The sequence below is a fragment of the Phalacrocorax aristotelis genome, chromosome 15 (genome assembly GCF_949628215.1).
Source record: "Phalacrocorax aristotelis chromosome 15, bGulAri2.1, whole genome shotgun sequence".
In the NCBI taxonomy this organism is placed as follows: Eukaryota; Metazoa; Chordata; class Aves; order Suliformes; family Phalacrocoracidae; genus Phalacrocorax; species Phalacrocorax aristotelis.
The window spans coordinates 13,976,403-13,991,549 of NC_134290.1; the positions used below are offsets into that span (position 1 = coordinate 13,976,403).

Genomic DNA, 15,147 nt, shown 5'->3' on the forward strand with positions numbered 1-15,147 from the left:
GAATTCACCATAGAGTTAATTTGTCACACGGGTACCTAGGGACATCTCTAATTGCTTTCTCTCACCAGGACCTCTTAAATAGTACTTTTCTTTAAGATATCTCAAATTGGGTAAGCCATTAGTTTGGGCAGGGGAGGGTGTTTGTTGTTTGGCTTTTTTTTCCCCCAGATCTCTGAGTAGGCACTTCTAAGAATTCATCAACTGATGCAGACTCCCCCCTTTGAGGTATATCACAGTGCTATTAAGAATAAAGTAGTATGGCCAGCTGATGCTGGCCATAAAAGAGAAAAAAGTTTTGCTTTCAGTTGTCATTGTGGCAGCGTATTTTTTTATTTAATTTGTTTGGATTCTTAATGGTGGAAGCAGAATTTAATTTGTACTACAGCATACTTCAGAATAGATGCTTGAGCTCTTTCCACCCACCATTACAGTTGATGGGTACAAAATAAAAAGAACAGCAATTCATTCGTCTTATCACTGGAGCACCAGAGGAAGAGAGAGATCCTTAGTGCAATGATTAATGGCGCTCTATAAAAAGATGCATCATAAACTGCTTGTATTAGGTCAAATCATAAACTAGGGTTTCAATGTTTATATGATCCCTTTCTAAATAATTAAGTGTGTCTGTAGCTCTCACTAGGAAGGGAACTTACATGATGCTTGCAAACCATGCAGTTCCTTACAGGGTTGTAATTTGGGACCTTCACTTAAAGGGATCCCCATCTTCCTCTATATTCAGACATTGCTTGAATTTCTCTTATTGCTGGGACACCCGTCTGTACTACAGGTCAGAGGGACCATTTGATGTCCAGGAGCAGCAAAGATGAGTATGATCTGCCCTGTTAAGGGTGTCTTCTTCAGGCACAGACTCATCCACAGCTTTGCTGCAGGAGAAAGTACCATTATTTTTCTTTATCTCTGCCTCCAGCGTGGGAAAAGGACCACCGTTGAAATGAAAACAGGGCTGCCTCCCGCTGACCGGATCCACGTGGCGCTTGCCTGAATGCGGCCAACAAGCCAAGTTACCCGTGCTTGTGGAGAGCACCTCATCCACATAGCAGTCAGCCACCATTTGACTTTATAAATTCCTGGCCAAAATCAGCCCTTATGCGCTCACAGGCAATTCCCATCAGCTTCAGCGGCTGGTTGGTGAACACTAAGAGAACAGCACCCTTTGTCCCTAACAGAATTCAGTCCTGTGTCTGTCCATCTCGCGGTGAAACCATCACCTTCGAAAAATACAGTACAAGGTGACATTATGTACGTGTCCATCTATTTCCTCACTATCACAAGCCTGCAATCATGTCCGTCTCCTTTTTATTTCCCGGAACAGCTGGTGTTTTTTCTCAACCAAAGCAGAATCTCCCTAGCTTGGCAGGCAGACATTGGCTTCGCTGCAAAGCTACCCCGTTAGGAGAATGTCGCAGCTCTAACCAATATGAAAAAATTATATGGGTTAAAAAAAGAGCTGCAGAGCCCTGAATACTTTCAATAGGTGTGGTAACCCCAGTCAGTTTACACACTGCTTACTCGATACAGAAAATCACTTAGGTTAATTATTTAAATATTTCCATTTATAGAATTTAGAAAAGGAAAAAGTGGAATCCCCAAGACGATGATTTTTTAATAAACAATAGGTTTAAGGGGATTAGCTGGGCTATCAAACAGTATCCTCCCAAATCAGCTCATTAGTTTCACTGACTTTCCCTATTTCACTTGACTAAAACAATTTAAATGAGGGTTCATTAAATGCAATGTAATCTAATTCAGCCACTCCGAGCTTAATCCCTTTTCTTTTAGCAGGAACGTGATAATAGTTTGCAAAAAAGTTTAAAGGATTATTTTTACGACGATTTTAAATAGGGACTCTTTTCAGCCAAACGCGTGCCACCACTTCCCAGCTGTTTTATTATTCATATTATTTCTTGCTCTTTACTCATTCATTCATTCCTTCCTTCCCTTTTCTCTCTTTCGTTGAGCCACACAAGCAGTCACACATGGGCAACAGCATCCCTCTGTGCAGGTGTAGGGGCCAAATACCCACCGTGCAGGTCAGTGCACCAGGCCTTGGGAAAGGAATGATTTTTCGCAACTTACTTTGAGATTCTGGAGTTAAAAGAAAAAAACTGAAACATAACAAAAAAAAAAACAAAACACACCCCAACTTTATAAATTCACAGTGATTTTATAAATCTCCTAGAGGGCAGGGAGAAGGTTTCTGTGCATTTTCACACTGCTGGTATCTGACAGCTCTGAAAGACACACAGGAGGGGATCAGGACTTGCAAATCAAGAGGCCGACACTGTGTATTACTTACCACTCTAGATCCAGGCTGAAAACAGAGACTAACAAATCCATGCTATGGACATACAGCTTATTTCAGAATGAACTCAGTCATACGCTTGTAATTTCATAAAGCCTTTTTCAAACAGTAGGGTCAATTACCCTTATAGGGCAAAAAAAATCCAACCCCCCAAAAAAAGCCCCAAACCCCGATGAATGAGAGCTGGTTTCTAGAGCCTAGGTTTCTGCAGACTTTAACAGGTTCCCTACCCCTGAAATCCTGTCCTCGCTCACTTCACATCCTTGTCCCTTCAAGCAAGTGCCATTTCATAATCCTATTAAAAACTCTGCCTCTGTTTACCAGGAGCCCTAATCGTACTCAGCGAGTTCTTCTCATCTAAGGAAGAGCGACAGCTTTCAGATTTCTTAGGAGGCTTATTCGTCAGCTACACCAGAGTTTTGCCAGAGCATTCAATCTATTCTGAGAGCAGCCATGTGGAAAAAGTTTCAAACAGCTCAAAGCCCTGCACAATGATCAAGGAAAGCTCACACAATCCTGGTAATAGCCTGACCCTCTTAAGGAAAATTGGATGATTTGTGGTAGCATTTTTTCTGTCCCCTATGTGAATTCTGAGCTTTCGAGTATAAGCAGTGTATTCACACAGTCCCATTACAAACCCTATCCCTCTTGCGATGCTGGAATAATAAATACACACCCATATGTGAAAATAAACTCTTGCTGCAATGACCTTGTTCCTCAGCCCACTGGTGTGAAGGTGTTTGTAGCCATTTTACAAAAAAAGAGTCAGATAAAGAATGGACTAATTTGATGTTCAGTGTTTCACCATGAGCAGAATATATGCTTTAACGAGCACATTACATGCACCAGGGACGTGTTACTGTGAAGCAGGGAATAAAGAGTAAGGGGGAAATAATTAAACAGGCAGCTTTATAATGAGGAAACTGTGTTCATGCAACATTAAGTGGCCTAATTTTCAAGTGCTAAGCAAAGACATGTTCCTTGGACCTCAGAAGGTCTTGCTGGCAAGCACCACCTTGAAATCAAGGGCAAAGGATCACAGGAATCAAACCTCCTATAGGTCCAGAAACACAGGGTGGACTGATGCTGTCCCGAAGTCATCTGTCCAGGATCGAACACCTGTTCCCTGTAGTTCTTATTCTATAAGGAGGACCCTTAGAGTTTTAAAGTACCACAGCATTCATGATACGTGGTATGTAGAATGCTACAACCAGCTTCTGCCAGCCTGTCCTTAGTTTTGTCGGTACTGTGTCTGTTAGGCCACAAGCAGGCAACATCATCTAGGCGCCATGAGCACATGAAGACTTAGGGTAGCTCTTTGCACAATTAGAGTTACAGGGAAAGGGGAAAATCTGTCTCATTGGGTTCAGACACTGACAGAATGGACCAATAAACCATTTTTCTGACTGTTATCAGTTCTCTCAAGGCCAGTAAGGCCAGGAACATCCATTTGCTGGGACTGTCAGTTCCAGATGCTGTTGCAATATCAATTACTTCAGCAGAATAGCCTACCAGTCAGACAGCAGTTTTATTGGGCCACAGGCTCCCCATCTTTCTTTGCAAATGGACATGGCACAAAGTCTCTTTGTTACTCACCCTCATGCCTAATTCAATGTTTTCTCCTCCATAGACCTCCATACCAGGGTCAAGCAAGCCAATCTCACCAAAATACTCTCGGTCCACTACAAACGAGCACCCAATCATGGCTGGTGTCCTGCACAGAGAGAATAAAGCAAATAAGCACATCAGTGATTAGCTACTACAGAACCCACCTCATAACAAATTTATGAAGACAGAACAGTTCTTAGCCTTCAGCTTTACGCTTTGAATTATCTACTGGCATGCAGTCACATTGCACTTCATCCCCAAAGGACAGAGGACCTTGCAGGACCAGAGCCACCCAAATAACTAACACACAGCCAGAAGCACTTGGGACACAAGATGTGAAGTCAAGGACTCCATGCACGTTATTGAAGCGTCAGGTTATTTTGCCTTTGTTTTATAGCCACAACCTCTGTGATGCAGCTGAAGTTCACCACCACACAGAGTAGCACAAGAACTAGACAACACTTTATTTAAAGATTAATAAACAAAAAACCCCGTAAACTTTGCCAGAAATGAGGAGTCCCCTTACCCACATATTAAAAAGAGCCATGGATCAATCGTGGTGTGAAGGCTGGCAAAGGACTTCCTGGAGTCAGCTCTACCAGATAAATTGCAGTCTTTGTGAAGCCACTCCACGATTAATATTTCTCTGTTTGCTGACCCCCTTCTTCAGAAAAGGAAAAATTGCCAGATGAAGCGACTGCCCTCAGATCTGCCACTGACCAACTGGGTGATTCCAGATAAATCATTTCCCTTCCCTGAGCATCAGTTGCTTTATGTGTTAAACTGTGGTTCTGCTCTCCTTTACAAAGCAATCTGAAACCTGTCACTGAGCAGCACTACCTGACAACAAATCTGGAGGTCATTTACCATGTGAACACAAGCATTGTTTCAATGCAATACAAGCCAGTGGCATTTGCTAGTTTCATTTGTCCACACTTTCTCTGCATCTCTGTACTGGTCACAACACCTGCCTCTTTAAAACTGAAAGTAGGAGCTAGGTTTTGCTGCTGTAGCCCACAATTTAAAAATGTAGACTTAACTAACTTTAAGCTGGAGAAACGCCAAGAGCCTGCAACTCCATGTTGGACTTGCAATTCAGCTGCCGGTTGCATAGTGCTCACTGCAAGTTCATGGGTAGTCATCCTGCAGTCTGATCTACAGATGTGCCCAGGACCACACCCTGGGGAAAGACCCCCCATTTTAGTGGGATCCCGACAGACCAGACTGCTGAATCTGGGAAAATATAAAATCACGTTTGGAGCTGACCTGAAAGAACGAGCTGTGCTCCCTTTTCCATTGAAAGGGAGGCAACTTTGGACCATCTGGCAGACACAACATCATTCCTAACAGCGCTATTCTAAAAAGACATCAGGGAAATGCTAGTTTATGCCGATTTTGTGTTTTCCAGTACAACAGAGAAGGCTTTATCTATGGCCTAAGCTTATACATATACACCATGAAAATGCCCTATAGAAACAAAGATGATGGAAAAGGTCTAAAACCTATTTTAAGAAGCCTCCTTTGTAATGCACTGATGTTGTACTGTCACTACGAAGCCTCTCTTGTCCCAGCTACCTGCATGTTTCTTCAATTTGTACAGAAAGCGATTCACAAGGTATTTGCCTGTGACATCTTGTTGTAGCGAGGCGGGGGTCGGTCTCTGCTCCCCAGTAACAAGCAATAGGATGAGAGGAAACGGCCTCAAGCTGCGCCAGGGGAAGTTTAGGTTGGACATTGGGAGAAACTTCTTCACCGAAAGGGCTGTCAGGCCCTGGCACAGGCTGCCCAGGGAGGTGGGGGAGTCTCCGTCCCTGGAGGTATTTAAAAGAAGGGCAGACGTGGTGCTTGAGGACATGGTTTAGTGGTGGGCTTGGCAGCGATGGGTTAGCGGTTGGACTTGATGATCTTAAGGGTCTTTTCCAACCTTAACGATTCTATGATCTGAGAAACGTATTCGTGAGGCAGTTTCATACAAGCGTGAAAAACTGCCCTGGCCAGGAAAATGAACACGTTTTTTACCCACGTATTGGTGGATCCCACCGGTAGCAGCAGGTGGCTGCTGGAATGGTGTTATCACATCAGGTCCTTTTTCTCATCAGCAGTCCACCATTTCTATGTCAGGAGGTTAAAAAGGCTTCAAATAAATGGCCAAGATATGGATAGATAAAACAGTTCTTTGCTCCTGGGCCTAATGCCTATCCCCACATTGCAGAACACAGTCCAACCTATGGCAGGAACTATTTGGTACCCTTGAAAAGGTTCATTTGCCGAAGCACTGCTATTACTTATCTGTAATGGACTCTGCTGTAGCGCTCACATTACTGGTACCGCTTCAGCATCTCTCCCTTGCACTTTTTCTCAGTTTGAAAGCCTTTGCAACCTCTCAGATCATTACAAGCCTACACTGCAGCGCACGCTACCCCTCTCATGTTTTCTCTGCATAATTAAAAAAGGCAGCTGTTGATAGAAACACATTTGATTGGCGCTGTTCCTGACAAAGAAGTTGAAACAGCTTGATTAACTCTCACGTCCCACCCTTACAGAGCAAGATGTGTTCCCTGGGTCACAAGCTGGGGGAACAAGATTCAATAGGGGTTACAGAGGCGAACGTCTGGCTTTCACAGATGGCTGTGGACTGAAGTGGGGCTCTCAGCCAGATCCCTGCACCCATTCAGTCACCAAGGCTGGAGGAAACCGAGGCCAGATGACACAAACCCTACAAAGAAACTGCAGCAGGGTCACTGTGAGCACCCTCAGTGCTTGGACCTCTTCCACACCCCACAGTCCCTCTTTTGCGTGTGCAAGAAATTCCAGCACTTCTCTGTTTGGTGCTGTTATTTGTGAAGACTTTCTGTCAAATCAGCGCCTAGTTAGAAGTGGTCTCAGCGCTCTATGAGAACCGTGCGTGGTCCTGGGTACTCCTGGCTGGACACATCCATCTTCTCCCGATACGTATACTTATACACCAGGATCTTTGCAAGATGGATGGCTTTTATAAATTCAAGGTATTTGGTAAAATGCACCTTCCTGCCTATATTTCCAAGAGCCACACCTGAACACAGACTTGCCTGAAAAGGCTGAGAGCTCTCCTGTGTGCAGGACAAGATGTACCCAATACATATATCACTCTGTCACATCCTGTATCACTGAAAACTGTATTTTAGACTATCATACATTATAACCTAAGGAATCAATTTGGTCTAGAAACTGAAATAAAAGAAGGGCATAACCAAGGAAAGGGAATTCAGTAGCTCTGAAATGGAATAAGACTTTGAGGGAATATTTAGGTATTCCTTAAGAGTTAACCATGATAAAAAAAGGAAGGAGGCGGAGGGAAGAAACACACACCACTTTCTTCATTTTCCTTTTTATGTATTTAAAGCTAAACACAGGCTTCACTGGATGAAGGCTAGACCATCACTGCTTTGCAAAACTGAGCTGCTAGTTTGGGCTTAGACTCATTCTCTTTCCAGCTCCCCTCCCCAAAATCCTCTGGAGGCAGCTCCTTACAGCGGTAGGATGCTCCCATAAGGATATTTCTCCTTCCTTCCTAACGCGGAACGGTAGTGCTAGGCTTTGCAGACTGCTCGCAGGTGCTGGGAGCTCGCTCGCTCTCAGAGATGGATTTCTGCAGCTGTCGGCTCTGTCCATTAAAACACTGACTTGTTAATTGAATGGGGGTGGGAAATACATTTTAGCCGCAACCACATAACCATCACTCACAGACAAATGCCACTGAGGACTGCCTTTGCACCTCCCTCTCTCTCTTCTGGGTTTTATTTCGTCTCATTAGATATATTCAGACAGAGACTCCACAAGCTTTCATGGCTTATTCAGTTAAAAAATGTTTTCAGGAAAGAGCAACAATAGCAGTGCCATGGCAGAAGGAACCACATCCCGGTTTTCAGAGAAGCCGGTCAAGAGTTGCCACTGTGAATGCCTTTCTCTACCCGAGTCTGGCCGCCTGCAGGCACCGCTCTGCTGCGCAGCGGCACGGCCGCAGCCCCAGAGGCTGAGCTCGGAGGCCCGCGGCTCTGCCCTGGCCGCACCCTGGCACGGCGGAAGAACTTGCCTACGATGCACGATGTTGAATTTTCTGCACGCTGCACGTTCAACACTTCCATCAAGTTCAACCAGAGTTTGGGGCATTCAGCCTTCATCAAGCCCAGGCCCGTTACTTCCCCGTGCATTGACTGAGCCAACTGTAAACTAAGTGTAATGCGATTCACAGCCCGGTGAGCTGGTAGCAGTGCTGCGAGCCAGGGACCCCGACTCTATTCCCAGCTCTGTCAGTCTACTGGTCTTCAGTGAGCCACCTCCCTCTGCCTCTGTTTCCCCACCTGTGAAGAACACATAAAATAATACCGGCTAAAAGCCTGAGAACTGCTCCATCAGCTTGAAAGCCTAAGATTCACTCCTAGCAGTGCTTTAAGCGTATAGTTGGATAATTTTATACTGGATTACAGCGTTACTTTGACATATTGCAAATACTTAAAAAAAAGTATTGTCCCCCAAAAAGCATGAGCCTCTCACTTGGCTGTCATCACCGGGTTTTTCCAGTACCTGAAAAACTCCAGTATATCTACCACCTGCAGTACAGTGCAGCAAAGACTTCCTCTGAAAGTCAGAAGTGGGAATATGAGCAAAAAAAATATGTGTTAGCACGTCTTAAACACTGCTCACTAGTCGAGGGCCAGCAAATGAGAAGGTGCACGCCCTTGGCACTTCACGGCTTCCGAGTAGAACATATTAGCCTAAACCACACCTGCTTTATATAAAAGGACCTTTTTCCTTAAGCCACGTACTTTCTAGTAAAACAGTGACATTTTTAAAAGGAAGATATCACAAAATAGCCGTTAGAGGTGTACTGTTTCTTACCAACGCCTCAAAGGTGTTGGGAAACCTAATTGATCTGTGCAATATTATTTGACACAAGTGAGGACGTTATAAGCATTAATTATAATCAACGGCAGCACTGAAAGGATAATGTGGGAAACACAGCAAAACTTTTTTTGTAGCTAAAACCTTAAAACTCAGCATAGAGTAGCATTGATTCTGCACAGGAGAAAGATACAGCATAGTCATTTCGTGGAAATTACCTGATGGCATGGCTGTAGCCAGGGGGATGTGAGAGAGGCATTACTCTGGGTAATACCCTGTGGGAAGGGAGGAAGCAGAGAGCAACACTTCACGGTGGCAACGCTCCCTCTCCCCCCGCCGGCTGTGCAGCAGGTACAGGGCGGGAGGCTACAAGGGAGGAGAGGCATGGTATGGAAGAGGGCGGTGCCTGCCATGGGATGGGGTACCAGCACCAGAGGACACGGTGGCCAGAAATGAAAGCCACTAGGTTTCAGTCATGACTCTTTGGTTTTAGCAAGATCCCCAGGAGCAAGGCTCTGCCGGCAAAACTGCAGCAGGCGCCAACATGCGCTTCTCCAGCCAGGTGCGTCCCCCTCCTTCCCTTTACAGAGAACTGAAGGATGTTGCCTGGGGGCTTCGTCAAGAACAAGTGAAGGAGAAAGGGATGAGAACCAGAGTGACGTACTGCATGCGATATGGTAAGTCTTCCTGCCCTTACACACCTTTCTCCCCCTGCCTTAAGGTCAGCACACATGCACTCAGGTCACATTTGAATCAGTTTTCAGAGCATACAACAAGTCCAATTTCCAGGACAACTGGCCTACGAACACTCATGCAAATAAATAGATACAAAAGTAAATATAAATATAAATAAATATATAAACATCAACCTATATATACAGGGGTGAGAGAGAGAGAAAGAGATTCACATGACTCATCAGACACCATATCTTTGAGTTTTCCACCTTTCCTGGCAGAATGTGTCTTTGATTAGGGTTCCTAAGCAGCACCTCACCCCTGGCCCGACAGATGAGTGGGGGAACCTGTGTGATACCTGCATAAGAATTTACTTTTTCTTACAACTCCTGTCTTCTGCAAGAAAGAGCCACACCAGGCTGTGAGAACTGAACTCAAGGACAGATTTGCTGCTCAAGAGCTACAGGAAAATACTGACAAGCTTAAGGATGGGAAGATTTGTTAACCCCTTTGGAGAGCTATAGCACGTGAAACAAAGCAACCCAGCACGCTTGGCTAGGAAAGGCAGGGCAACAGGGATGTAGAGTAACTCTCTGGTCCCCCACAGAAGTATATTTTTTGGACAGGCAGGACACCCATCGGAATCTGGACAAATCAAAAAGAAACTGCTCTGTTTTAGGCTCCTGTGAACCAGCAACTGAAAAGATGGTCATAATCAACGAATACACAGTCACCAGTTGTTTTATTAGAAGACAACATGGTTCATCCCGGATGACTGTACAGGTGAGCTCCTTCCTAAGCTCAGGATTTCCTCCCAGAGCAGGCAAGACCCAACACGGCTGCACCGCCGTCGCTGTGACGGAGCAGCACGGGGCCTGACTTGCACATGAGATGGGCACAGGCACTCCCGGCTAAAACAGGCAGCACCAACCACTTCACTGGGGACGTACCAGCCGCTAAGTTATATCCATGAGCGAGGCACACGTGCTTTCCGGAGCGGCTGATTCAGTGCGTGTATGTACACATTCCCACTGGTACCAAGCTATGGCATATTGAAAGAGTAAGTGAGAACATATGCAACAATGAAATGCACCACTGCTGCTGGAGGAAGATAAAATGGAAAGCTGTGCAGCGCTTGGCCGAGTGAGGCTGACTAATGACTCTAATGTTAGCGCTGCTGATCACGAAATCAAACAGAGAGCAGTCCATCATAATCACGGCAGGTGAGGGAAGGCGAGCCAGAGCCCAGGATACCAGAAACCTTCCTTGCTGTTCCAAAAACCAGTAGTATCTTCTGCATACAGAAAAAAATCCCAGCTTGTTTCAATGCATAGTCAAATCCGTTAGAAACCCTCTGAAATAGGATCCTTTGTTACACAGTTTGTTGCCAGATGATAAGGACGTCTTTGGGCAGTGTGTTCTCAGGAACACAAATGGAAAATGACGTGATGGACACAGCACGTCAAAATAACAATCCCCATTTAAATCTTCACGTTAGGGACATCTTACATCTCAAATGTCAAACATGCAAAATGGATTGCCTGCAGAAGCCGATTCAGGGAACATCAATTGTTCTCAATTTCAGAGTATTAATGTGGGGGGAAAAAAAAAAGAACTGACTTAAAACTGTATCAGAAATCTTTACAGAATCTGAGGCTTTGTTCTTGCTATTTCTTTACCTTTGTTCGTACTTCAAGGCCATGTCTCCTTTGTCATTTGGAGCACAACAGCTGATCTGACATTTTATGGAGCGCACTTGCCATGACTGCCTACGCGGTGCCCCGCTGACTTGAGGAGCAGTTCCTGCTCCTTCCCAGCAAGGCTCTGGGTAGGATCACACCACTGTTAATGTTCAAGAAAGCAGAGGGTCAGGCTTCAAACAGAAAACTTCTGAGAAAAGAAGCAAGCCCATCTGTCGTGTAATCCCAGAAGAAAACAAGAATTGGCCTCTAGTTTCTAAACGTCTCACCCAATTCTTGCAGATGGATGGTATTTATTCATACAATGCAAACATCAGAAATGCCAGGGCTCTGATCCTCACTGATACCAGGGCACGCATTTTTTAAGGCTGAAAATCTTCAGTCCCTTTGGAGATCTGGGAGGAAGTACTCAGCTACAACGACCACAAAACCAGTTGTGGGGTTATTAGTTATTAGCCTTTTCTTTTACGAAACACACAGAGACACAGAAAACAAATCCACTGTGTGCTGAAGACAGTGTCAAAGGAAGCCTTAAGAGGGACAGTGTCAGCAAGGACTAAATGAATTTGCAGTTTTCATGCTGATGGACAGGCCTGCAAGCTTATGAATGCACTGAACGTGGATCCAAGCACCATCAACGTGCACCAGTTCGCATGCCTTGCAAACTGGATTGAAACAGAAATCATGGTTGCAGTACCTGGTTGGGAAAGCTGATTATGAAACCAAAATCTGCCCCAAACCATCAGAAATTTGTGAAAAAGTTAGCTCATTGGGCTGAATTCCCCTTCCTTTTGAAAATATACCCCGAATTTTCTACAGCTACCAAGTTCCCACCACGGGTGCTTTCAAGTCTCAATTCCCAGTACAGATTTCCTGATGCTTGTCATAAATAACACTTGCATTTTCACTCTTTCCATTACCATAATTACGCTGGCATGTCACTTAAAGCCACACAATTGCACTGTATTTCTATAGGCAGGCATAACACAACAGCACAGCCAAACGCTTCAGCAAATCCTTCCAGGTCCTGCTGCTTGGGAGGCCCATCAGAAACCCACGCAGTGTGGCTGTAAAGTGGATGCTCTGCTCCCCTAGATCACTGCCTTCAACGCACGTGTTCCCAGGGAGACAGGCAAGTGTTCATGGTTCAACGTTAATGCCTCTGCATTTTAGGGCATGTAATTCATAATTTTTGGGAGAGATACTTATGCAGTCACAACGCCTCAGTGCTCCGGGTATTTGTCAGCCAGGGTGGGGTGCTCTCCTCCTCGCGCTGCCTGTCTCAGCTGTCTCTGGGCAGTTTATGCACTGTTGAAATGGAGGGTTTCTCAGAATAAAATCGCTGCTCTCAGGAGCCAGCTACTTGCGTGCGTCAGATTTCAACACTACTCAGTGCTTCGGTTCGGACCTTATTCACTTCTGTATCAGTCCAACTCAGTACCAGTATAACCCCGGCAAGAGCTCGAACGTAAACCCGAGGAAAGTGCATGATAAAGCAGGCCCTGTATTGCTGAAAAAAACCCCTTATCCCAGCATTTCAGGGATGAGATTCCTTCTTCTCTATTAAAAAGAGCTGTAGTTGAATTTTCAGAAGTTTTGCAGATGCAGCTTCCATACTTTAGGGAGTGCATGAGCTGCCACCACTGAAATTCATGTCTAAGGAACTTGCTGAGGTTTAACCCCTTAGTTCAGTCTTATCTGATAGATGATCATTTTCTCCAGAACAGAAGATGGTCAAATACTAGAACAACTCATGTGAAAATTAATACAGCATTTTCACATATAAACTGGAAGTAATGAAGTGTGCAAAACCTTTCAGGAATAAAAGACTGAAACCCTGATTTCAGGAATGAAAGCTTTGGCCGATTAATTTTCTTTCGTCAATAAACTATTTCTCAGGGCTGAGTGAAATAGTTATAAAGCACCTGCACTTTTAAAACAATGTGAGGAGAGCAGGGCATGTTATCCAGGAAAACTGATTTCCTAAGTAATTACTTTCCTGCTTATTGAGGTTTCAAGCTGAGCAAAGGGTCAGTGATGAAGGACTGCGCTGTCTTGTGGTAAATAAGGTTAATGTTACTGTATAGCTCTGCTCTGTAGTCACAGGGCATGAGAATGAACCTAAGAGCAACTTGCAACACTTGTTGAAATATGGATTGAAATATTACCCTATGCACGAGGGACAGGTCCTGCGGGATGGCCCCGTCCAACCAATCTCTTAGAAATGTGAACAGTTCGTCTGCGTCCCTTCACGTCCAAAAGACCACCTGGATCCTTTCAGTTGGGCACATGGTTTGCAGTGCTTGGATGGACTTGTCAGGACCTGACAGCTCAAGCTCTACGCTGGAAGGGAAGTACATCAGCTTCTCTGCCAGAGCCACACAGGGTCCACGCGATAGAGCTTCAGCTTACTCCAGGATCATCCAATATACATCAAAATGAAGGTGACTCTAAGGTGGTAATTTATGTCCTTTCTAAGAAATCTCAAAAAAAGGGCAGAGCGACCTAAAGCGCATACTTGGGCTTCATATATTTTTAGCATTTTTTTCAGCAGTTGCTAACAACAGTACCCTTTACCCAGCGCAGTACATCGTAGAGGAGCTGTTACACAAGCATCTGTGCCGGAGATGACGAGCTAGAAGAGATGAATTTTCAAATGAAGGGGAAAGAAAACCCCTTCCTTGTCAGTCCCTGTTCCCCCACTGTAACAGTTGTTAAAAACACTCACAATTCCTGAAACAGTATTTCCTTAGAAAATTCCATTTTTGTATGGTAAAATGTTCCCTTGTAGAGAAAAACAGAATGACACTCTATGTGGTCCAGTTTAATTTTAAAATTCATTTAGTAGGAAAACTCAGAACATGACCAAAGCTCTCCAGAAAAAGAGCAACTCTCCAAGAAGGCAAGGCTAACACATCTCCTAGTGCTGCTGGGAAGCTCTGGTTTGGGCTGACGGCCACGAGTGCTGCCTACAGACCAAAAGTGAAGCCAGCCTCTTTGTAGTCATGTACAAAATACCTCCCTTTCTCATACATGCTACGGTTCACTGGCTTATTACTCATCCCACAGGCCACTGGAAATTAAAAGCATAGATGAAAGAGATCCTGCTATCCTACTACGGGCCGCAAGGCGAACTTGAACCACACATTCGCAACTAGAGCACGTGCACGCGTACGTACGCTGTGGCGCAGCTCTGAGATGCGACACACGCATCCCTAGCCTTGCAGAGCCACCTGCTTTCTTCAGTTTCATTTTGCTGTCCCTGGACAAAGCCTATAGCCCTGCTTCGCTTAAATTCCCCCTCGGCAGACAGCTCAGATGGAAGCATTGCTAGTACCAAAATGACAGTACGTGGGAGATTTACCTGATGGGAGCTGACTCATCCCCTTTATCGAGCCACTCCTGCGGTGGGATTATGTACATGCACCAGAGGCCCCAGTTGTAGCCGTGGGCTGCATTGGCATATTGCTGCACTTCAAAAGTGTTGTACTTGATATTGTCGATTGCCGGTAAGATGATCCGCTTTCGATCTTCTTTGATCCGGGTAAGCGCAGGTTCCACCCTGAGAACAATAAGAACAGCAAAATGTTTTACAGCCGCCCAGTAATCCCAGGTCCTGCTTTGCAGTCTGATAACACCAGGTTCTCTCATACCGAGCGCAATAACCCAGCGAGACGGCAGCCCGTAGCACGGCGCGGCGGGGGCGAGTACAGATCACTGCCACACGCCGGAGAGGCTGGAGCTTGGTGTGGGATCCTTCACATAGCAACAACACATGAATTACTACCATTACGAAGATGTACCAGAGTTTAACAAAACAAAATTGTACCAAACGTTTATTCTGAGGCCTGGAAACTATTCGTTCTGCAACGGACAAGCGTTGAGAAGCACTACCGCCAAGAGTAACTAAAGAGTCTCCTAACGGCTACCCCACCAGGATGCCTGGTAGCGATTAAATAC

At 45.1% G+C, this 15,147-nt stretch overlaps 1 protein-coding gene across 2 annotated transcripts in view; it reads right to left on the reverse strand.

The window, feature by feature from the left end:
* Nucleotides 1–15,147, reverse strand: part of GALNT9 (polypeptide N-acetylgalactosaminyltransferase 9) — a 161,087-nt gene that overhangs the window by 75,772 nt on the left and 70,168 nt on the right. For both annotated transcript variants that reach the window (XM_075110223.1, XM_075110224.1), the window contains 2 exons: nt 14,552–14,749; nt 3,920–4,037 (listed from right to left, as the gene is read on the reverse strand). In XM_075110223.1, coding sequence (XP_074966324.1) covers nt 3,920–4,037; nt 14,552–14,749 — 316 coding nt within the window. The remainder of the gene's footprint in view (nt 1–3,919; nt 4,038–14,551; nt 14,750–15,147) is intronic.